At 37.0% G+C, this 24916-nt stretch overlaps 1 protein-coding gene across 5 annotated transcripts in view; it reads right to left on the bottom strand.

The window, feature by feature from the left end:
- EEA1 (early endosome antigen 1) overlaps positions 1 to 24916 on the bottom strand; it is a 115797-nt gene that overhangs the window by 43177 nt on the left and 47704 nt on the right. For all 5 annotated transcript variants that reach the window (XM_040491242.1, XM_040491243.1, XM_040491244.1 and 2 more), the window contains 3 exons: positions 15924 to 16262; positions 9810 to 9959; positions 8419 to 8538 (listed from right to left, as the gene is read on the bottom strand). In XM_040491242.1, coding sequence (XP_040347176.1) covers positions 8419 to 8538; positions 9810 to 9959; positions 15924 to 16262 — 609 coding nt within the window. The remainder of the gene's footprint in view (positions 1 to 8418; positions 8539 to 9809; positions 9960 to 15923; positions 16263 to 24916) is intronic.

Raw genomic sequence — 24916 nt, 5'->3', positions numbered from 1 at the left:
GCCCAGTACCCTCTTGTTTAGTCCATTTCAGACACATGGGACTCTCCTTATTCCTTCATCACACCAGGAACACTCCCACCTCAGGGCCTCTGAACTCACTGTTTCTTCTGTCTAGAATACCTCTCCCACAAGGTCACATGGCTCATTCCCTCTCCTTCAAATGTCTGTTCAAGAGATGCCTGGGTGGCTCAGTTGGTTAAGCATCCAGTTCTTGATCTTGGCTCAGGTCATGATCTCATGATCCATTGGATCAAGTCCCATTGACAGCGCAGAGCCTGCTTGGGATCCCTCTCTCCCTCCCTCTCAGCCCCTCCCTGACTAGTGCACATTCTCTATCAAAAAAATAAATAAACAAACTTACAAATAAAAAAATGTTTGTTCAAATGTCACCTACTCAATCAGGCCTATCCTGACCACTACATTTAAAATTGCAGCCTTTCCCAATATTCCTTCTCCTGAATATTTTATTTCTTTCCATTGCACTTATCTTTTGACACGATAAATAATTTATTTATTTTTCATGTTTATCTGCTTCCCTCCACCTCACTAGAATATATGCTCCACAAAGATTAGGATTTTTGTCTGTTTTATTCATTGATGTATCCAAGACACAAATGTTCTACGATATTTGTTGAATGAACAGAAAAATAAAGGGTTGCACTCTAACACACACATACTCATGAAGGCTCACTTCAATACCCCAAGAGGAATCTTCTATCGATACATCAAGGGATCCCTCTTCTTTTACTTTACCGAGGGTCTTAGTGTTTACTTTTTACTAAGTGTTTACTTAGTCTTTACTTCTTTTACTTTATCGAGGGTCTTAGTGTCACACAGAGCACGGTGTATTAGCCCACATCCAGAACAATGTCCATTAATATTCTGGAGCTATCCGACCCACATTCTTTGGCTCTGCCTCACTTCTCCCCAGAACTAGGTCCTAACAAGCCCTTCCACAAACCTTATACCCCATACCACCTTGCTCGGACAGAGTCAGCAACCACCTGGTACTGGTACTCTCCAAAATTTGCACCAATATTACACTATTTGAGATCACTTTCAAACATGTTTCTCATCTAAGTTTCAATCACAAAATGATGAAAGGCAACCTACCTCTCTGCTCTCATTCTCTACTCCTGCCACTAATGACCCTCTTCTCCACATCCCACTCATCTTCTGGAACCACAGTTCCAGGCCTAAGTTTTGTTTCCAGAACAGTCAGAACTGAAATTTTTAGTTCACCCTTTATAGATGCTGATTCCCCTTCAACACTCTCAGATACGTAAGGACCATTCTGCTGGGCAAGCAGGGGAGGTTGACTTCTTCCTGGTTTTTCACCACCATAGCTCTCCCCCTCATGTAAAAGCTTCATGCTGCTTTGGGAAGTATGTCGTTCATTTATTCTAGCTTCTATTCTGTGTTGCTATTATCTATAAATCCCTACCTCATTCACTGAAGACTTGAGACCTGATTTAGTCTTTCTCTCAATCCCAATTTCTGCCAATTTCCTGGGAAATACAAAATACACAAAGAATTAAGAGCACAGCCTCAACAGTCATATCATCTTAATTCCTGGACCTCATTCTATTCACTCACTCACATGTATGATCTTGTAATCACTTGAAATTGTTCCAGATGAAAAATTTCAACTGTCCTACTCTGTGACCACAACTTCCTGACCATCTTCCAATTTCATGACCTCATTTCTGTTCTTCAATGCAATGCCAAAGAGACACTGACCTCAATTTTCTTCTGACTTATATAGCACATGCCTCATTTCTCTTCCTGAACCTCATACATGGATATGAACTAACTTAACTATCCTCTCAACTATTCAACATTCTCCATTTCCTTGCACCTACAAATTCCCCACACAGCCACCCTAAAAAAGCCCAATCCTAGATCAGTGTTGCAATCTTCTTACTCCACACCTTCATTTCTAAGAACTGTTAGAGCAAAATCACAAACCTTCAGAGATTGGTGCCACTACAAAGTCTAGATCGCAACCTCCATTATATACTTAAAATCATCTTGTCAATCCTTTCACTTGAGTAAGATTCTTACCCCCAAACATTCCCCTCAATAACTATTTAAAAGCTTCAAGAGGCACCTGGGTGGCTTAGTCAGTTAAGCATTCGACTTCAGCTCATGTCATGATCTTGCAGATCGTGAGTTTGAGCCCTGCACTAGACTCTGCACTGGTGGTGTTGAGCCTGCTTGGGATTACCTCTCTCTTTCTCTCTCGTCCCCTTCACCACTTTCACTCTCCCTTTCAAAATAAATAAATAAAATAAAAAATAAAAATAAAATAAAATAAAATCTTCAATATTCTCTCTAGATTTTTAAATCTCTGCCTGCCTTCCATTCAACTATCTCCAACTTTATCCATTAAAAAAAAAGGGAGGGAGAGGGTATCTTCAGGGATGATGCACCTTGATTTTTCACTCTCTTATCTATAAAGATAGACAACAGACAGATAAATCCATATTTAGTTCCTTTCCTCAAGCTTCAAAGAATATCCTTCAGAGAATAAGTTCAAATTTACCACCACCCACTGTATCAATGACCTCACAGCTTATCAATACCCTATTCCTTCAGTCACCTCTCCTTCAATATCCTCAAATGACTCCTTCTCTCCCAGACTGTCCCAGACTATAAACATGTTCAGGTATCTCTTGTTTTCAAAACACTTCGCAGACCAAGCCCCACCCACTACTGTGCAGTCTTTATACAATTCATATTTAAATTTCAAAAGGAATTCAAATTTACTTTCGCAAATCTCTCATTTACTCATCAAAAATCAGCCTTTCATCTCTATCACTTTATTGCAATTATGTTTAGCAAGAATATGTAAGAATATTATATAAGAATCCTTCATATGTATAAGAATATACGTTTATAATAAATAATTATAGCTTAATATCATGGACATTTTTCACTTATCATACTTGGCATCCCTATTACACATGCACATTTGAAGTTGCTGGTTAATCTGAAATTTTGACTCTCCCATTCCTTTGGCTTCCACTTGGCAGGTTCTCCTTAATTACGCTGATCATGCTCTTCCTTTGGGGTGCGCTTCCTCCAATCCTCCATCCTGTTAGGTGCTAATGTTTCCCAGAAGTCTTGTGTTACCAGTTGTCTATTCTCCTTATTACACTCCCTCCCTGGCTGATCACATCTATTCTAATAATTCCATTTACCCCATATATACTGTGATGTTTCTCACAGCTTTAAATGAATACATACTATAGGTACCTCAACAACGTCCAATATTGAACTCACAACACTGCCCAATGAAATGGCCATTTGTCTCAGATGCACTAACAAAGTTGATGACACCTCCATTTACCATGTACTCAGTGTTATCACTCTGGAAGTCATTTACTTTCTTTCTCATTCCCTGCAACTATTAAGTCCTACTTTTTTTTTTTTTTTTTTTTTTACTGCCCAGGTATTATTCATATTTGCCCTATAACATCTTTAACAATTGTTTGAACTAAGGCCATTATTATTTTTCATCCAAACTACTGCATATATTAGTCTTTTAACTGATCTCCTGCTTCAGAATATTCACTCTGAAATCCACCTTTCACACAACCACAGGAATAACTTATTTAAAAATCAAATCTGGGGGGTGCCTGGGTGGCTCAGTCAGTTAAGTGTCTGACTCTTGTTTTCGGCTCAGGTCATGATCTCACAGTTTGTAAGTTCGATCCCCACATAGGGTTCAGTGCTGATGGTGCGGAGCCTGCTTGGGATTCTCTCCCTCTCTTTCTTCCCCTTCCCTACACTCTGTCTCTCTCTTTCTAAATACTTAAAAAACAATAATCAAATCTGCTATGGCACTTCTCTCATGACGTTCAATACTTTTCTATCTTCAAGGACAAATGTCACACAAGACCTTCTATAAACTCACCCATGTCTAATGCTCTGGTCTCTTCTCCAATCTCAGTTTAGTTCATATCAGCTTCACTATCCTTGCCCTTTTAACTCCTTGATTCGGAGTATAATCTTTACTATCACCATCTTCACAACCCAGGAACATCTGCACATGCTCTGCAACTCAAATTGTCACTTTTAAGAAGTTTCCAATGACTGCTCTTTTCCAGACTGAGTTAGAGAACTGTCCTCTGTGCTACCGTATAATTTTATACACATATATACACCTAGAACGACACTGATTCTACCTCTTTAATTAGTTTTTAGGACTTCTGAAATTTCCATAATGAGAGACTTTGCCTGGTCTCTTTGTCATCCTTTTCTTATTCTTCTTCCCCAGGGAATGGGGAATTCAATTTAACCAACTGAAAGTCTGGAATAAGAAACTAAGCATGTTTTGCAGAAGAATGAACCTGGACCACTTTCTTACCCATACACAAAAATAAACGCAAAGTGGATGAAAGACCTAAACGTAAGACAGGAAGCCATCAAAATCCTTGAGGAGAAAGCAGGCAAAAACCTCTTTGATCTTGGCCACAGCAACTTCTTACCCAACACATCTCCGGAGGCAAGGGAAACAAAAGGAACAATGAACTACTGGGACCTCATCAAAATAAAAAAGCTTCTGCACAGCAAAGGAAACAATCTGCAAAACTAAAAGGCAAGCGATGGAATGGGAGAAGAAATTTGCAAATGACATATCAGATAAAGGTTAGTATCCAAAATCTATGAAGAACTTATCAAACTCCACACCCAACAAACAAATAATCCAGTGAAGAAATGGGCAAAAGACACAAATAGACACTTCTCCAAAGAAGACATCCAGATGGCCAAGCAACACATGAAAAAATGCTCAACATTACTCACCATCAGGGATATACAAATCAAAACTACAAGGAGATACCACCTTACACCTGTCAGAATGGCTAACATTAACAACTCGGGCAACAACAGATGTTGGCGAGGATATGGAGAAAGAGGATCTCTTTTGCATTGTTGGTGGGAATGTAAGCTGGTGCAGCCACTCCGGAAAACAGTATGGAGGTTCCTCAAAAAACTAAAAATACAACTACCCTACGACTCAGCAATTGCACTACTAGGCATTTATCCATGGGACACAGGTGTGCTGTTTCGAAGGGACACATGCACCCGCATGTTTATAGCAGCATTATCCACAATAGCCAAAGTATGGAAAGAGCCCAAATGTCCATCGATGGATGAATGGATAAAGAAGAGGTGGTAAATATATATACAATGGAGTACGACTTGGCAATCAAAAAGAATGCAATCTTGCCATTTGCAACTACATGGGTGGACCTGGAGGGTATTATGCTAAGTGAAATTAGTCAGAGAAAGACAAAAATCCTATGACTTCAATCATATGAGGACTTTAAGGGACAAAACATGAACATAAGGAAAGGGAAACAAAAATAATATAAAAACAGGGAGGGGGACAAAACAGAAGAGACTCATAAATATGGAGAACAAACTGAGGGTTACTGGAGGGGTTGTGGGGGGGGGGCGGGCTAAATGGGTAAGGGGCACTAAGGAATCTACTCCTGAAATCATTGTTGCACTATATGCTAATTTGGATGTAACTTTTTAAAAATAAAAAATTAAATAAATAAATAAATAAATGAAAGAAAGAAAGAAAGAAAGAAAGAAAGAAAGAAAGAAAGAAGCTAAGCATGTTTAATTCAGCCCCTTCCTTTCCCCTCAGTCTAAGAGACAACCTGCCTATAAGAAGTTGAAAGCCTGTCATTTCCAGCTTTGTCTGTCATTGGATGAATAAATTTAATTCTGGGGCACACTATAAAAAAGCACACTTGGGGGGCGCCTGGGTGGCTCGGTCGGTTAAGCGTCCCACTTCGGCTCAGGTCATGATCTCACGGTCCGTGAGTTCGAGCCCCACATCGGGCTCTGTGCTGACCGCTCAGAGCCTGGAACCTGTTTCAGATTCTGTGTCTCCCTCTCTCTCTCTCTCTCTGCCCCTCCCCTGTTCATGCTCTGTCTCTCTCTGTCTCAAAAATAAATAAACATTAAAAAAAAAAAATTTTTTTTTAAAAGCACACTTGGGGCTCCTGGGTGGCTCAGTCAGTTAAGCGTCCGATTTCAGCTCATGATAATCACAGTTCGTGAGTTCGAGCTCCACATCAGGCTCCATGTTGACAGCGCAAAGTCTGCTTGAGATTCTCTCTTTCTCCCTCTCTCTCTGCCCCACCCCCACTTGTGTGCACCTCTCTCTCTCCCCCTCAAAATAAATGAATAAACTTTTAAAAAAAAAGCCCACGGCTGCAGACCTATGCCAAATTCTCTACCTCAGTCTTACTACTCTATTTCTTTGCTACTCTTTATAGTAAAACTCGTACAGTTATCTACATTCATTGTATCAAACTTCTCTTGCCCCATTTTCTCTTGAACCCCTTACATCAGGCTTCCATTCCTACTTCTCTATCCAAGTTGCTCTTATCAATGTCATCAATGACCTCCATGTTGCCAAATCCAATAGATTCTCAGTCTTCATCTTGCTTGACCTCCATCCTCCTCATTAACCAGGCCAAACTTCTTGAAATCATCCTTGGCTTCTCTCTCTATATATCCCACATCAATCTATTAGTAAATGTGTCAGCTTCACTTTTAAAATATATGTAGAATCTGACCATTTCCCATTACTTGCACTGTTTCTACTCTGATCCAAGCCATATGATCTCTATCTGGATTGCTGTAGTTGTTTCATAGCTAATTTCTTTGCTTATAATCACATGTCCCTACAGTCTACTCTCAATACAGCAGCCAGAGTAATCCTGTGAAATTATAAGTCAGATCATGTTACTCCTTTGCTCAGAACCCTGCAATGATTTCTCATGTCACTCACAGTAAAATCCTCAGAATTATCTATGAGGCTTGACATGTTACTCCTCTGTGATCTCCAGGACTCTGTGACCCTCTAACCCTCTCATGTCTCACACCACTCCAGTCACCAGCTTCCCAATAGTCCTTAGACATGTTCCTGCCTCAAGGCTTTTTAATGTATGGATGTTGTTCTCTCTGATATCCACATGCCTCACACTTTCTATTCCTTTGGCTCTTTCATCTTCTCAGAGAGGTCTTCCCTGGCAATCCTATCTCACACTGCAGTCCCACCTACAGCTCCCCAGATAATTTCTAATCTCCATTCCTTTGTCATCTCCATAGCACTGACTGCCATCTAACACACCACACATTTTGCCTATTTACCTTGGCTATTGTTGGTCCCCCTCACTAAGCTCCATGAGAACAGACATTTTTGTCTGTTTCATTTGCTGTCTATTTCATTTGCTGTCACGTCCATAAAATCACTTCCTTGGCTAAGAGTAGATATTAATACATATTTGTTTACCGAATAAATGAAAGAACAAGTACATGAATACAATAGTTTTATCTCTATCCATCTGACTCCCATCCCACTCTCGAAACTCAGAAGGGAAAGAGACATCTTACTTATAGCCTCCTTTAAATAACTCCAACATTGTTTCTGTTTACACATCATTAGACTACCATTTTCTAGAAGGCAAGCACTTTGTCTTACCCATCTCTATTTTCAGTGCTTACCACAGTGCCTGACATGTAGTACTCAACAACATTCAATGAATTAATGAAAGACTGAAGGAATAAACAAATGTCAAAAGAGGGCACCCTCTTCCCCTCGCTGTAACAAAACGAAAATTTAACTTCTTTCAATCTTCTAAGCTACGCTATAGAATCTGTATAAATTTAACCTAATCACTTATATTTTCTATGCCTACAATTCCAATGTTCCTATGATGGTTCTAAAGCAGGAAAGACATGATCAACAAATACTAAGTTCTACTGTAGAATATACAAAATGTTCTTTTCTATGGGCTAACTAAATCAGGAAATTTGTACTTGTTTTAATTTTTCAAATAAGGTACTTTTAAAAATAATAAATAATAAGCAGTAATATATTTCGTCTACATAATAAAAAAACTTAATAAAATTTAAATATTTTAGGGGCGCCTGGGTGGCGCAGTCGGTTGAGCGTCCGGCTTCAGCCAGGTCACGATCTCGCGGTCCGTGAGTTCGAGCCCCGCGTCGGGCTCTGGGCTGATGGCTCAGAGCCTGGAGCCTGTTTCCGATTCTGTGTCTCCCTCTCTCTGCCCCTCCCCTGTTCATGCTCTGTCTCTCTCTGTCCCAAAAAAAAAAATAAATAAACGTTGAAAAAAAAAAAATATTTATAAAAAAAAATATTTTATATAAATAAGTACACTTACAATAGCAAATCTAGTTATAATAATTTTAAAATAGAAAATTTCAACATAGCAACCAAAAGAAAAAGATTTTCTGCTCATCTAGATACTGAAAATTATCAAAACCCTTCAGAGTCAAGTTTTTTGCATTATCCAGTTTTAGTACAACAAAAGAATAATGACCTGGTTAATTCCTGTTTAAAAGGCTAATAATTCAAATAATATTCACCTGAGCTTCTCGAAGTTTTGCTGTAGTGCTTTGCTGAAGGGCTTGTTGTTCTTGATGTTGTTGCTTCGTTTTATCTAATTGATGCTGCAATTCTGTGGAATTTGTTACTTTTTCCTTCAACTTAAAAAAAATGTAGATTGTTAGTTAACAACTTAAAAGCATAATGCTATCATTCGTAAATATCTGGCATTACTTCAATTCTCAAAATTCTCGAGTCTGAGTAAAAACCTAAATTCAAGGGGGCGCTTGGGTGGCTCAGTCAGTTAAACATCCAACTTCGGCTCACACGGTTCATGGGTTCGAGCGCTGCATTGGGCTATGCTGACAGCTCGGAGTCTGGAGCCTACTTCAGATTCTGTGTCTCCCTCTCTCTCTGCCCCTCCCCACTCACACTCTCTCTCTCCCTCTCTCTCAAATAATAAACATTAAAAAAAAAGAAAAAAACCCCTAAATTCAGACAATATATAAAATCAACTTTAAAAGCAATATCTCATTACTTATCGAATCCTAATCTCATGATTATGAAACCATTCCGTAGGTATTCCTAGGGACTCATCCTAAGAACACAATTCTTTCTCTAGGTTGGCATTTAGTTTATTATTGCTTTTTTCTATACTAATATGATCAAGGAATTAATTACATACAATTTTTTTGTAACAACAATCTAAATCACAGTACCAATATTTGTTTTATTTTTTTCCAAAACAATCATAATTATCGCTTATTGGGAAAAAACAGAATCATCTACCATGTCCAAGATTCTGGGTCTAGAAGAAGATCCTAGCTTGATGAAGCTAGATGTAGTTTGATGCAGCTACAGATTTTAACTCTCATTGTTTGTTCAATTTTAGTATAAAAGACATAATTTAATGATCACTTTAACCAAATAATACTTATCATTTTTAGCAACCACACCTTTAATTAGAATAGCATTCAATCTTATGCTTTAATTGAAAGTGAAAATCCATAAGTGCAAACTCAAGGTTTATATGCACCAAATATGTGTCATTAATGATCCTCACCAACTGTGTTCATTTTTCACTGTTCTATTGGGATGCTGTCCCTCCTGGGTAGGGAGACTCTTCCCTCCCAGCAGCCTATGAAAGGTTCACTCCCAGAATCTTTCTTGCCGAAAGCTAAAAGAATAGTCTTCTTAAACACATTTTAGTTGAGAACTTTAGAGGATATAGTCACAACAAAATGACCCATATATAGTGAATAGGAAGTAGGATGTTTCTAGTGGGGAGAAATAAATGTCACAATTTAAAGTTAAAAAAAATGTCCAATTAAAGCTCCCGACAATAAAAAAATTGAACCATCATGAATATTTAACATGCCTCAAATCTATCAATAAACTTACTAACATAAACTCACTTGAAATGTTAGCTTACCTGTTCTTCTAAACGAGAAAGTTTGAGTTGTAGATCAGCCACTTGTTGTTCTTTATCCATCAACTTTTCACTTGAAAGCTGTCTCTGTTCCTTCAGCCTACCATGAGCTTCACCTAGTTGGCGCTCTGTCTCCAGAAGTTTGCTATGTAACTTTAAAAAAGAAAAAAAAAAAAAGGTTGTGTACTACCTATGTACAAACACACACTCATCACTACTGTCTAAACAATGTGTTTTTTTTAAATCTTAATTTTCATATACTTTGGGGGAACCTAAGATCCAGCTGAATTTTAATCACATAAATTATGATGGATCACATAGAACTGTGATTAAGCATCACAGTTTTGGGGGTTTTTGTTTTCTTAAAAATGTAGTGAACCAAAGGCTCTTTTTTGGACTTAAGTATTATAATCACCTGAGGAACTTAAAATAATAAAATGAAATGTAAAAATCAAGACACTCAGGGGCGCCTGGGGTGACACAGGCGGTTAAGCGTCCAACTTCGGCTCAGGTCATGATCTCGTGGTTTGTGAGTTCAAGCTCTACGTTGGGCTCTGTCATCTCAGAGCCTGGATGGAGACTGCTTCAGATTCTGTGTCTCCCTCTCTGCCCTCCCCAGCTCATGCTCTGTCTGCCATTCAAAAATAAACATTAAAAAAAATTTTTTTTTTTTTAAATCAAGACAGTCAAGGCACATACAATACTATTCCACAGTATTTTTTTTTTTAATTTCATACTGGTTCTTATTTTATCACAGTTATGAACCACCACAATTAACTTCTTACATTTGGGTATTGAATAGAGCACAAACCACTCCCAAATCCTCAAATTGGCACATAATTTCTTTTTTTTTTTTTTTAATTTTTATTTTTGAGAGAAAGAGAGAGGGCATGAGTGAAGGAGGGGCAGAAAGAGAAGGAGACAGAGGATCCAAAGCAGGCTGTGCCCTGACAGCAGAGATTGGCACATAATTTTCTAAATAAAAGAGAATAAAGAATATGTATTTTTTTTAATATTAGGTGGCCCTCATTCATTAACTTTAAAATTACCACCCAGTTAAAACTAATTGAAAGATTTGTCCGGGAGCTAAGAACCATCACTTTCTCAAATTCTTTATTTTCTCCAATACTACCAGAAATAGCAGTCGGTTTCTCTTAGGAGAGGGGGAGTTCTATCAAAAAAAAGAAAAAAGGTTTGTATTAATTTCAGAAGAATTACTGCATAAGTGCTGGAAATATAAAACAAAAATGAGCTGTATGATATTTGAAAAAGTTGCAAGACATTTGGCAAGGCTTATACACTATGAGTGCTCCTCCACACCAGCCTCGTAACACATGCATGTGCCTCACTAAAATTAGAAATTAATAAAAAGCATCTGTACAACTGTTCTCAATCAAAGCTATTCAGGTTAATGGTGAGAATATTAAGAATCTCTAGCCTTTGTGTCATATTCCTATATATATGCTCTATACTTGCATATTTCTCCATAAAAATTCATAGTTGGCCAGGAAAAAACAGAAAAGTTTTATCAGAAAAGTGGACACCCACTATTTTCTTATGCTGTGAAACACCCTGAGGCTATTAGAATATATTCTATCCTTAATAAGGAAAACCAAAGTCAATTTTTAAAGTAAAACATGTTTCCATCTAACTAAAACAAGAATCAGTACTAGTTAAAGAGAATGCATTTATTTTATCTTTGTCCTTAGCCAGCACCCTGACGTCTCTCTTTTGATTCTTCTTGTTAAAATGCAGTGGATTAGCTCTATAAGGTAAGTACCCTAACTTCCTTCTTATTACAAGAATTAGGCAAAATCCTGATATGTAAAAGGGAGGCCTTCAAAGTAAACTCACATTTCAAGCATCTAATGTGTGTGATCTCTTACAAGCAGGCATCACCCATATCTAGTTCTTAAAACTTGTTGAATAGGAATCTCCTGCTGATTAAGAGGTATAAACTTCAGTTATAAAATAAGTCACAGAGATGAAAAGTACAGCACAGCAAATAGAGTTAATAATAATATTATAATAACATGGTAGGGTGACAGATGGTGACCACACTCCCCATGGTGAGCATTCAGCAATGTATAAAACCGTCAAATCGCTATGCTATACATGCACCAAAAAAATAATATAAAAGGGTCTCCTGATATCATTGTTAATACACAGATAATCAGACTCTTCCCATATAAATTTAGATTTAGTACATTTGAGCTAAAGCCCAGAAATCCATGTTTTCATCACAAGAATCAGATTATACTGAGTTTCAGGAAACTCTTTAGAAAGGACTTACCAAAAAGTAACACTTCAAAAAGCAGCAGTGTACAATCTCAACTGCATGGTACAATTACAGGGGAAATGTTTAAATATGACAATGCCTAGGACTATGCCAGCGATCAGGAATTAATAGGACCAGGGGTAAGGCCTTGATAATGGTAATTTTTTAAATCTCCCCAGGTGATTCTAATGTGCAGACAGAATTGAGAACCAACTAAATTAAAGAGAACTATTGCTCTGAAGATTTACTAAAGGGGTGAGATAATACTATAAATAACTTTTTCATTCATGATGGTACAATTCCTGGTAAGTCCCTGATCTTTAATTTAAAAAAAATCTCAAATCAAGGCTGTCCAATGGTGGGAGTAGGCCAAAATCACTTAAACAATGATGTCTATACTATTTGTATAAACATATTAAAAAAGAAGAGGTTAAATCAAGAGTAAAAATCATATACACTGGAATTATTAATAGAATGGCCTGTTCTAAAGTCACATTTTAAGATATATATACAATCTGTAATAAATTCACTTTGTAAACCTATATATAATATATAATTCTTTATTCATTTTACTCCTAACATTTACTATGTGCCAACATTTACTATTCTAAATGTAAATATTAACTAATTTAATCCTTATATATATATAGCCTTATGAAGAAGATTCCACTATTACTTATTAGAGATGAGGAAACTGAGGCACAAATTAAATAATGTGCCTGGATCACATGGCTTACAAGCCTTAGAAATGGAACCCAGGCAGCTGGTTTCTAAATCCACTATGTTATTCAAGATGTATGTTAGATAATTTTTTTAAATTAAAATGATGACATCTAAGCTTTCAATTATATAACATCATTATTTGCACATTTGTGGCTACTTAAGAAGTGGTCATAAACCCAAACATGAAGAATACAGGCTGCTGTGTTTTCAGGTCCTTTCATGACAATCACCAGCTATCTACCTTTGTCACTACTGAAATGGGTGCTGAGGATACAATGGAGAGCAAGACAAACCTGATTCATACCTACACTCTTTAAGGATATGAAAAAAGGTTTAAGGTAAGATTCATGTCCATTCTTCCAATAAATATTTGCTGAAAGCCCTAAGTATAGAGGCCGACAGTATAAAATAAAACAAATTCCTCACATTAAGGAATGTGAGAATTGCATCCAATGGAATGGCAGACAATATGCAAGTAAACAAAAAACTAATTATATAATGTAAAGTGTTCTAAGGAAGAACATAGGGGTGCCTGGGTGGCTTAGTCAGTTGAGCGTCCAACTCTTGATTTTGGCTCAGGTCATGATCTCATGGGTTCACAAGATAAAGCCCCATGGCGGGCTTTGCACTGACAGCCCAGAGCCTGCTTGGGCTTCTCACTCTCCTTCTGTCTCTGCCCTTCTCCCGCTCACACTCTCTTTCTCAAAATAAATACATAAACTTAAAAAAAAGGGGGGGGGGGAGAAAGGGGAGGAGGAGGAGGAGGAGGAGGAGGAGGAGGAGGAGGAGGAGAACAGATTATGGAGATCACTAGAAGGGAAACTTTAAGAAGGCTAATACAGTGGCCTAGGCGAGTAATGATGGTGGCTTAAATTAAGAGCGGTAGCAGTACAGGGGCACCTGAGTGGCTCAGTCGGTTAAGTGTCTGACTTTAGCTCAGGTCATGATCTTGTGGTTCATGGGTTTGGACCCTGAGTTGGGCTCTGCACTGACAGTGCAGAGCCTGCTTGGGATGGATTCTCTCTGTCTTCCCCTCTCTGCCCCTCCCTCGCTTATGCCCACTCTCTCCCTCTCTCTCATTCTCTCTCTCAAAATAAATAAATAAACATAAAAAAAAAAAGAGTGGTAGCAGTATAGATGAAGAGAAGTGGACAGATTTGAGACATATTTTGAAGGTAGAATGCAAACGGCAGGCTAAAAGAAGATAAATGGTGTCACTTCAAGGTCTTCAGTATGACCTCTTTATTTATTACAAAATTGTGACTAAACCAACTAATCACATGCTCAAGTCTTTGTATAAAAATATGTTTGAGTAGGTTCTCAAGTTCCTGATACCCCTCCTCCCACTGACAACCAAATAAAGCCCAAATTCCTCAGCTTGCTATTCAACACCCTACACAATAAGGTTCCAAATGCTCTTTCTAATCACAATAGTCCATTCCTATTACACACACCCTATCTTAAGAGGAAATCAGTGCCCCTTCCTGGTTCTTATAATACTTTGCTGACACTAGTTTCTTCTCACTAATCCTTCTGCCTGGAAGATTCTCCTACCTTCAAACTGCCACTTGTCAATACCTACCCAAAATCATAATTTCATGCACCACCTCTCTCTCTCACACAAAGCTTTTCCTGATCACATACTGGATAAAATAATTACACAAATGAAGTGCTATAGGAGAAGAAAACAGAAGAGGAACTCTGCAAAATTCCCATCATATATAGGACCATTTTATTATAATCCTCACATTCTTTGGTACAGGATAGTACTTGCCTTGTCCTCAATAAGATTTACATAATGATTTAAGGTAAGTACTGTTTCTTTTTTCAGTTCTCTATCTCCCAACAACTAAAACATAATGTCTTTTAGAAACCATAAGTACCCAATTTCTTTATCTGAAATGAACATCAAATATCTAAGTTATCCACTAAAATATTTGCTCGTTAACATGCAATGTGCCAGGTAGTGAAGGTAAAAAATGAGTAAGACGTGGTCTTTGCATCCAAAGAGTACAGAGTCCAGTGAAGAAAGACACATAAACTATGATAATATACTGTACTGTGGTAAGTAATGCTTAAGCCATCTCTGGGGGATCAGGGTGGGAGAAGTGGCAATGTACAGGAAAGGATTTCTATAGAAGAGTGACAACTGAAGTAAGCCATGTGGTCATCAAGGAGAAGAGGAACAGGAAAAATATCTCAGGCCAAGAAAGAAGGACTGATGCCATGAAAACAAGTATCACTGCAATATTTAAGTGAAAAAATAGGTGAATATTATGAAAAAAGTGGCTGAGGACTTTAATGTCTCCCAAATATCCATTCTTCAACTGATTTTTAATGTTATCTATAAGCAATAATAAGAATACAGAACTTAATTTAAGTTAATGGCAAAGTCAAACTTTCATTAATCAAATTACTGATTAATCTGATAGACAATTATTTACTTCTAAAAAGTTATTAGGGCTAATTTGTTTTTTCTTTTAATATATCTAATTTTGAGGCACCTGGGTGGCTCACTTGGTTAAGTGTCCTGCTCTTGGTTTTGGCTCAAGTCATGATCTCACAGTTCGTGGGATCAAGCCCTGAGTCAGGCTCTGTGCTGTTAACACAGCGCCTGCTTAGGATTCTCCTTCTCTCTCTACCACTCCCCCTTCACGTGTGCACACATGTGATAAATATTTATCTCTCAAATAAACTTTAAAATAACTAAAATATCTAAATGTTTAAATTATTGACTTAACCATAATTATATTTTAAAAATTTAGTAACAAAACATAAGAATTTTTAAATTAAAGACTAGTCAACGATGTGAATTAATTATAGTAACTAATACATGCGGAGTACCCTGTGCCGGGTACCATCTTAAGCAATTTATAGGTATTAATTCATAAACACTTCACAGCAATACTATATGATGGGTGCTAACATTTTTTTCTCATTAAGGAAAACTGAAATGAAAGGAAATGAGATCTGATTCAGTACTACCGGTTATGAAAATTAAGAGTTAATTTTTCAAATGACTGTTTTTTTTAATGAACAGTATTATGATCAAATAACTACCAAGCACATAAGAAACCACAGGAGGAATTCCAATAAATAAAAGTAACATCTCTTACTTGATTAATTTCACTTTGGAGTTGTAACCCGTGCTGCTCTTTCTCTTCTCTCTGTTGTTGTAGCTGTTTAAATTCAGCCTTAAGATGCTGGTACTTGGCCTCTACTTCTGATAATTCTTCCTTGAGCTTCTGCGTAGCTTCCCCCTTTTCACCTAGTTCTGCTTGTATTCTCTGCAGGGAGGTTTCAGATGCAGATAATCTTGACTGAAGCTGCTGACAATCTAGGTCTTTTTGATGAAGGCTTGCTTGTATATTCTTTTTACTCACACATTCTTCGTTATGTTTCTCCTCTAACTGAGTACACTCCAGTTCTTTCTTTCGAAGCTTTTCAGTCAAGTTCTGAAATATCGATGAAACAATTTCCTTTCTTAATATTTCTAATTATTCTAATTATTCAAACTATCTTTACAACAATACCACTAAAATTAGCCACACTGCAATATAAAAACATTTGGCTGAATATATTCTGGCCAAAATAGGACTAAATTATTACATACTAACTTATTTTATTATTGGCCCACTTGACTAAGCTCTACTAATACAAGGATTACCAACTGAATTTTGACATAACATGAAACACTAAAATCTACTAGATTCTTTAGGGTATACAACATATTTATACTCTCCCATTTGAGTTAAATAATAAAACTACCTTCTATCATTGAGGTGCCTGGGTAGCTCACTCAGTTACGTGTCTAACTCTTGACTTTGGCTCAGGTCATGATCTCACAGTTCGTGGGCTTGAGCCCTCCAGCAGGCTCTGCACCATCAGCTCAGAGCCTGCTTAGGATTCTCTTTCCCTTTCTTTCTCTGACCCTCCCCTGTTCATGTGCTTATTCTCTCTCTCTCTCTCTCTCTCTCTCTCTCTCCCTCAAAAAAAACATTAAAAAAAAAACCTACCTTCTATCATCAAAAATTACTCTGAATAACAATATACAGCAATTGATTTGAGGTGTTGTAATTTCTTTTAAAAAAATTTTTTTTAACGTTTATTTATTTTTGAGACAGAGAGAGACAGAGCATGAACAGGGGAGGGGCAGAGAGAGAGAGGGAGACACAGAATCCGAAGCAGGCTCCAGGCTGTGAGCCATCAGCCCAGAGCCCGATGGGGGGCTCGAACTCACCGGCCGCGAGATCGTGACCTGAGCTGAAGTCGGACGCTTAACTGACTGAGCCACCCAGGCGCCCTGAGGTGTTGTGATTTCATAGCTGATAAGAGCTTTAGCATAACAATACCACTTGCTGCTTTAGTATGTAGATCCTACTTATTCTTTATTTTTACTCTTCTTGATAAAGACCATTTATAAGAGTCACAAATTTAAGATTAATTCAAATTTCTTTCTAGTTGTATAAAAATAGTGATCTAAACATAATTTACTTGCCTTATGTTTTATTATTTTAATCAGTACTATCAAGTACAAAATACAAAAACATGACACCTCCAATTAAAGATCTGGATCAACTAGCCTATTCAAATGTTGACATCTAGTCTCAGTGGAGTTGTTACAATTAATATAGAACATTTTAAGTCAACACACTTATATATAAGACCTGAATCAGAACTCTGACTCAATGCTAAAAGAACGATAGCTAGGATAAAAAGCTACTATAAGCATCTGAGAAGTCAAGCTGTGGATGTTGATTATACTCACTTTTTATATGCAGTGTGCTAGAAGGGAATAATATAGAAATAGTAGAGGACAAACAAAGCCTCTGGTCTCTGAATAATCTAAATGAAATACACACATTAAAGAAAAAAAAATTTTTCCAAGAAAGTTAAAATATAACTCTCTCAAACAAAAATGAATTAATACAGGGGCGTCTAGGTGGCTCAGTCGGTTAAGCATCAGACTCTTGGTTTTGGCTCAGGTCATGATTTCATGGTTCATGAGTCTGAGCCCTACATGGGGCTCTGTGCTGACAGTGTGGGGCCTGCTTGGGATTCTCTCTCTCTCTCTCTCTCTCTCTCTCTCTCTCTATCTCTCTCTCTCTCCCTGCCCCTCCCACGCTCCTTTTCTCTCTCTCAAAAAATAAATAAATAAGCTTTTTAAAAAAATGAATACAAAACCTGTGTCAGAAGTGAATAATTTTTCTTTTTTGATAAAATAAGCAAAGTCAGATGGGGCTAACTAGTAATTATAATCACTTGAAAATAAAGTTTGAGCTTAGTAAAGTGGTGATAGGAGTTAAATAATACGTATGCATGACTCACACCATGTCATTGAAACAGACACAAAAATTTACATAAAAAGACACAAGGGAACAATAGACAAGCAACATACATGTGGGGAAAGAGCAAACACTGTTACCTCAAGGGGAGTAAAAAATCTAGGTACCAGTGTAGCAAAGTTAGCAGTAAAGATTCTTGAACACCATCTGAGAAAAGGTACATTAATGTAGATAGATTGCCAGGCAGGAATATACTACAGAAAAAGCAGTGTCCAGAAGATACTATAGGTATATGTAAAAAGACAAGATGTGAGACAAACTTAAAGGTAAGAAGAGCACCCAGAAGAGATGTGTGCCTTGGCCAACCAACAGAAACAAAGAAAGAGTAAGAGTCGAAAGACTAGAGGGAAAAAAACAACTTTTGAGTTAAACTATCTGTTAAGAAAATGTTTTTATAAACATTTCTTTGTTACTGGCTAGTAACTCCAGATCTTTCTGGATGTAATTTTACATTTTTTTCTTTTAAGAAAATTACATTTATTTTGGACTTTGTATGTTAAATTAAGGCTATTCATTGATGTATAACTGTGTTGCATCTTTTTACATTTTCCCCCCACCCTGACCCTGACATCCCCCCTCCCCCACTCAAAGCTGTGCTGCATCTTTTTAAAGAAAATTCTAAGTCACTGAATTTCATGAAGGCCGCCATGCTCACATATACTAAGAATGTGGGCAGGATATAATTTTAAAACATGCTGCAAAAATTGAAGGCTAGTAATGAGCTAGCAAGGCTTCTCCACAGGCTTACTTATGGTGTGACCAAATATTCCCACCAATTTATACACAGATGACCCCTCAGACAGCTTCAACCTTTAAGAAGTAAAGGCACATAACAACTGTAGACTTTAAAATTCACTTGTCCTAAAAAATTAATTGGAAGCTACCGGGCTTTATAGCACAGATGAGAGATAATTAAATTTTCCTTAAAAGAACCTCAACCACTTTCTTTTTAAAAGACCTAATCCAGGGGCACCTGAGTGGCTCAGTCAGTTAAGTGACCAATTCTTGATCTTAGCTCATGATCTTACAGTTCATGGGATTGAGCCCTGAGTTGGACTCTGTGCTGACAGCACAGAGCCTGCTTGAGATTCTCAATCTCTCTCTCTCTTTGCCCCTCCCCCACTAATGCATGCACACGCACACACACACACTCTCTCAAAATGAATAAATTAAAAAATATATTCTAAAAAAAAAGACTTAATCCACTCACACTGCATAATTTTTACATGCAGAAGGCTAACTATATTTAGTACTACAAATTTTCATTCTTACTACAGTCTTCCCATGAAATCTGAAGCAAAATATTATAGCAAATACATGGTTTTTGAAAACTGATTTAAGTATAGTGAGAGTCATTAAAGAACATAGTAATTGCACTTTCACATGTCCATATTAATTCTTAAAACAAAACATGAGATACATTATTATCTCCATTTTCTGAATGAGGAAGTGAAAACTGAAAGAACCTCTATGACCTGGCCAAGTGGCAGAGTCATATATTATGATTCCAAGTCCAGCAAATTGTCACAACACAATTTAGACACGCAGTGAGTCAATTCATGCTTCCCCCAAAACACTCTATTCAAGTTTAAATTCCAAAATGATTGTTAAGCCTAACTCATAACATAATTATCGTTTGGGTAAGCAAAACTCCTTCCTTCCAAATGTTGTCCCGTCCTCTTGATTTCCTCACCAACTGCTCTCAACAGATTTTCTTACAGAGATAATTTCCCTATATTAGACTCCAGTTTTCACTTATTACTTGCCCAAGCAATGAGAATGAATGCAAAAAGATGGCATTTTTTTAGCTTACAAAGTAGTTTCAGGCATCTCATTTGTTCTTCAAAACAGCTTGGTGAGAAAAAACAAATTGAACTACTATAGCTCTCCAACATCTCATATTCTCTTGTGCTCTTACATGTTCCCATGCCTTCTGCATATCTAACTCTCAAAATGAATGCCATCAACCCCTCTGCCATGTGAAACGTTCCTTAACATCCTTGAAGACTAAACTAAAAAGTTGTCTTCTACAAAAGCATTTGCTGATTTACTAGGCAGTAAGTTGGGAAAACTTCCACCTTGACCCAACACTGCACCAACACTTACCAAATAAAAACAAAAACAACATTGACTGGGATGTTTACTAAAAGCCAGACACTGGTCTAAGCACTTAAACATCTATTAATTTATTTAAGACCCATGCCACTCCTAAGAGGCAAATGGGTAGGAAAGGAAACAAACTTGGAGAGGCTGTCACAGTCAGTCAGTGGCAAAGCTGGGATTTAAACATGCCTTCCACCACTGTACTACATACAGCATTCCTCAGTGCACCACTCTGCAATAAATATAGTGGTAATACACAACAACAGAACTACTTGTCACATCTGGCTCTTGCTTTGGACTATGAGCACCTTAATACTAGGACTACCGGAAAGGGAAAGCAATAAAAGGATGGAAAAAGGATGAGAGGTAAAACCCAAAAAATAACTCAGTCTCTTACAATGACCTATCTAGTAGCTGTAACTAAGCATATTATTTTGTTCAGAATTTACATGAAAATAATTGAGTTGCAGAACTGTGTTTAAATGTTAGTGTACAAGTGAATGAATGAATGAATGAATATCAGACTATGATTCTTATTTGAAACTAAGAAGAAAGTTTTTTCAGTATTCCCTTTTATTTTTAAGTTTTCAAAAGCAGTAATTACAAAACACTGGTCTAATACTGAGGATACCTTGATATTAGTGCAAAAGCAATTATTGTTTCCATTCATTATGTATTAAAATATTGTCTATCCACCTTGATGCTGCTATATAACCTATAATAAATGCCCAAGGCATTTCATGTAATGGTCTTCCTAAGACCAAATACAAAGATTTCCAAATTCAAAACACATGGATATCACCACTGTCAGCAATCATAGTTTGCCAAGGACATGGGATGAGGAGAGATGGGAGAGGCAGATAGCAAGGATAATAAGAAAAGCATGCATTTCTGCACATAACTTTAACCAGTGAGCAAATCCTAAACAGGAAAACGTTTTGGAAAAAAAATTGTTAAGTCTTACACTGATGTAAGGATTATTAAGATGAGTAGAAGATGCTATTATTCCCTAATCAATCATATTCCAGTCTTACCACACTAAATCATCTTGACTCTATATACTATTTATCAAATTCTCATAGTACTTCTTTTAATAATACGTGTGTGTGTATACATACAATCTGTGCTTCATTATCTGACCATACATTTCAGTCTATCAATGTCAAATCATGTCCTTTATTAATAGTTTAATGCTTCAAAATTATATAATAAATGACACTGATCATAAACATCCACTTGATGTACACATCTTGGTCAATTTCCAAAAAGTAGAACGTCAATTTTTAAGAAATTAAAAATCAAACTGAGGGAGAAAGATAAAACTAAATTGTATATACAAGTTTTCCATATATAGCTTGACAGGAGACAAAAGGGGGAGGGGGATGGACAGGTTTTCATAAAGCCACAGAAAAAGATCAAGACAGCATCAAGAGTTGACAGAGAAATGGGCAACGGTAAACTGATATAATTACTTCAGAAAATTGAGGTCACGTACTAAACTTGAACATGTGTAGCCTGCACCCCAGCCATTTCACTTGGGAGACATAACAAAGAAATTTTTGCACAAATGCATGAGATTTATATGTGAATGTTCACAGCTGCAATATTTGTAATAGCAAGGAAAAATAAAATCTATGTGAAAAAGTAGAAGTATGCATAGATCACTTCTGCTGCATACCAAACAATAGTAGAATTGTCACATGGAAAAGCATTTATGGTCTTAAATTACAAGCTGAGCTAGTTGCTGTTTTTCATAAAACACCATTTTTACTGGCAAGAATAACAAACTATGATTATTCATACTCGGTAGGAAAAGAACCTATCACGTAAGAAAACAGAATTGATACTATTTGTTTCCAATAATAAAATTCAAGCTTTCAAAGAAGGGCAGAATTTTGGAAAACTAGTATCCATCACCATGAGCTTGACACTTCCTCATACTTAAAGCCTATTCAGAAACTGATGGAGATATTGACAAATGATACTGTTTTTATATTGCACAAGGTAATGTGCTAATATTTGGAAGATCTGCATAACCAATATTTTACACCTGACTAATGCATGATGTTATAAAACCCACTCAAAAGGCAAAAAAAAAAAAAAAACTAATAAATTTAATGTTACAAATATATAAACAGCATTGATATGGTTTCAGATTCTAGACTGTAACTAGCTATTGAGAAACTATGCCTTAGCTAGTTTTGGTATAGTATCAAATAAAAATAGCTATAATTATCCAAAAAAAAAAAAAAAGCTATTCAGAGATTCCTCTTCTTCCCAACTACATACCTATGTGAGATTGAATTTTCTTCATACCCTTCAACCATATCACAACAGATGAAATGTAAAAGCAGATGTGAGAATCCATCTGTCCTAATATTAAGCTAGACATTAAAGAGGTTTGCAAAAATATAAAACACCACCACTATTTTTTGTTTTAGAAAATAGTCATCTTTCATAAGAAATAGTATTGTTAATATTTATTAATTAATGTTTTAAAAACACATATTTTTTAAATTTATGTTTTAATTTCTAATATACTAAATATCCATAGATATAACCCCAAAAATAAAAGCTCTTTGGAGTCTATAACAATTTTGAAAATATACAGCTTTCCTGAGATCAAGAGGTTTGAGGTTGGCCAAGGGCACAAGCAACAAATTACCCTAAAACTTAGCAGGTTAAAATTGTGTCTATTATCTCACAGTTTCTGAGGGTCAGGAATCCAGAAGCAGCTCAGCTGACGGTTACACCTCAGGGTCTCTCATGAGACTGTTGTAGTAAGCTGTGGGCCAGAGCAGAGCTACAGTCTCTGATGATTTGAAAAGAACTGGAGGATGAGGATCTGCTTCTAAGCCCATTCGCCTGGCTGTTGGCAGGAGGCCTGATATTTCCAACCAATTATACTTACTTCTTTTTCCCCTCTACCATGTTCTTTTCTTTGGTTCTTCCCTTGCTATATTTCATCAAAATATTAGGTTCAACTATTAAAAAGCAAGCCAACAAATTCACCATACCATTGAATATAAGGGTTTAGTGACTATACTCCCCCACGACCAAAAAAGTAAAGACACAGAAAAAAAGTACTAACCAATACTTGCCCTGTCCCCAAACTTAATATTATCTGTTGCTCATCTATAAAGAAACAAGGTGGGAAATCACAACATTCCAAAATAAAGAACAAGGCTGAAGGTCTCACATTCCCTGATTTAAAACTTACTGAAGGCTATAGTAGTCAGAGACACGGGGGTGGCTCAGGAGGTTAAGTGTCTGACTTGGGCTCAACTCATGATCTCGCAGTCTGTGGGTTCAAACCCCGTGTAGGGCTCTGTGCTGGCAGCTCAGAGCCGGCAGCCTGCTTTGGATTCTGTGTGTGTCTCTCTCTCTGTGTCCCCCCCCACTCATGCTCTGCCTCTCTCTTTCTTTCTTAAAAATAAGTAAACATTAAAAACAAAAATTTTTTTTCAAAGTTACAGTAGTCAAAACAGTAGAGTACTAGCATGAAGACAGACATATCGACTAATGGTATAAAAATAGAAAGCCCATAAGTAAACATTCACATACATGGTCAAATGATTTTTAACAAGGGTGCCAAGACCACAGGAAAGGACAGTCTTTTCAACAAATGGTGCAGGAGAAACTGTTTATCTATATGCAAAAGAATGAAACTAAACCCTTAACCTTTCACTATTAAAAAAAATTAACTCAAAAATGAATCAAAGACCTAAACATAAGACCTAAAAGTATAAAACCATTAAAAGAAAACAGGGGAAAAGCTGCCTGACATTGGATTTGGCAATGATCTCTTAAATATGACACCAAAAGCACTGGCAACAAAAGTAAAAACAGACACTAGATTACATCAAATCAAAAACTCTGTGCATCAAAGGTATGATAGTAACGTATAAAAAGAAATATACATTTGGTGTTCATCTCCATTTCTGGAACAGAACTCCAAAAACCCTTGCAATTTCCTAAGTGAAAAGAGTAGCAAAGATGTCTTTTGTTAGTCATAACAACTCCCTTTCAACCACCAATGAGTTTATGTTAATGAAGTGATTTTTTTTTTTTTAGAAAGCTCCTAAGGATGGGGGCTGGTTGCCATGGGAACCAACCAAAATGAAAGGGTTGGAATTTTCAACCCCACCCCCTACCTCAGAAAGGGGACAGGAGCTGGAGGTCAAATTAATCAGCAATGCCCAATAAATTAATCAATCATGCCTCTGTAAGGAGGCCTCAATAAAAACCCACAAGGACAGGGTTTAGGGAGATTCTAGGTTGGTGAACACATAGAAAGCACCCAGAGAGAGCGTGGGAGCTCCATGACCTCTCCCATACATCTTACTTTACCGATCTCTTTCATCTAGCTATTCTTGAGTTCTAATCTTTTATTTTTAATGTTTATTTATTTATTTATTTTGAGAGAGAGAAAGCACGAGCGGGGTAGGGACACAGAGAGAGGAAGAGAGAGAATCCCAAGCGGGCTCCACTCTGTCAGCACAGAGTCTGACATGGAGCTCCATCTTATGATCTGTGAAATCACAAGCCAAATCAAAATCAAGAGTCGGAAGCTTAAGCAACCCAGGCACCCCCTGAATTATAATCTTTTAAAATAAATCATTAATCTAGTAAGTAAAATGTTTTTCTGAGTTCTGTGAGTC

The sequence above is a fragment of the Herpailurus yagouaroundi genome, unplaced genomic scaffold, assembly GCF_014898765.1.
Source record: "Herpailurus yagouaroundi ecotype Mexico unplaced genomic scaffold, PumYag 182, whole genome shotgun sequence".
In the NCBI taxonomy this organism is placed as follows: Eukaryota; Metazoa; Chordata; class Mammalia; order Carnivora; family Felidae; genus Herpailurus; species Herpailurus yagouaroundi.
The sequence above is the reverse complement of the archived record's forward strand: the minus strand, read 5'-3'. Positions and strand labels throughout refer to the sequence as shown.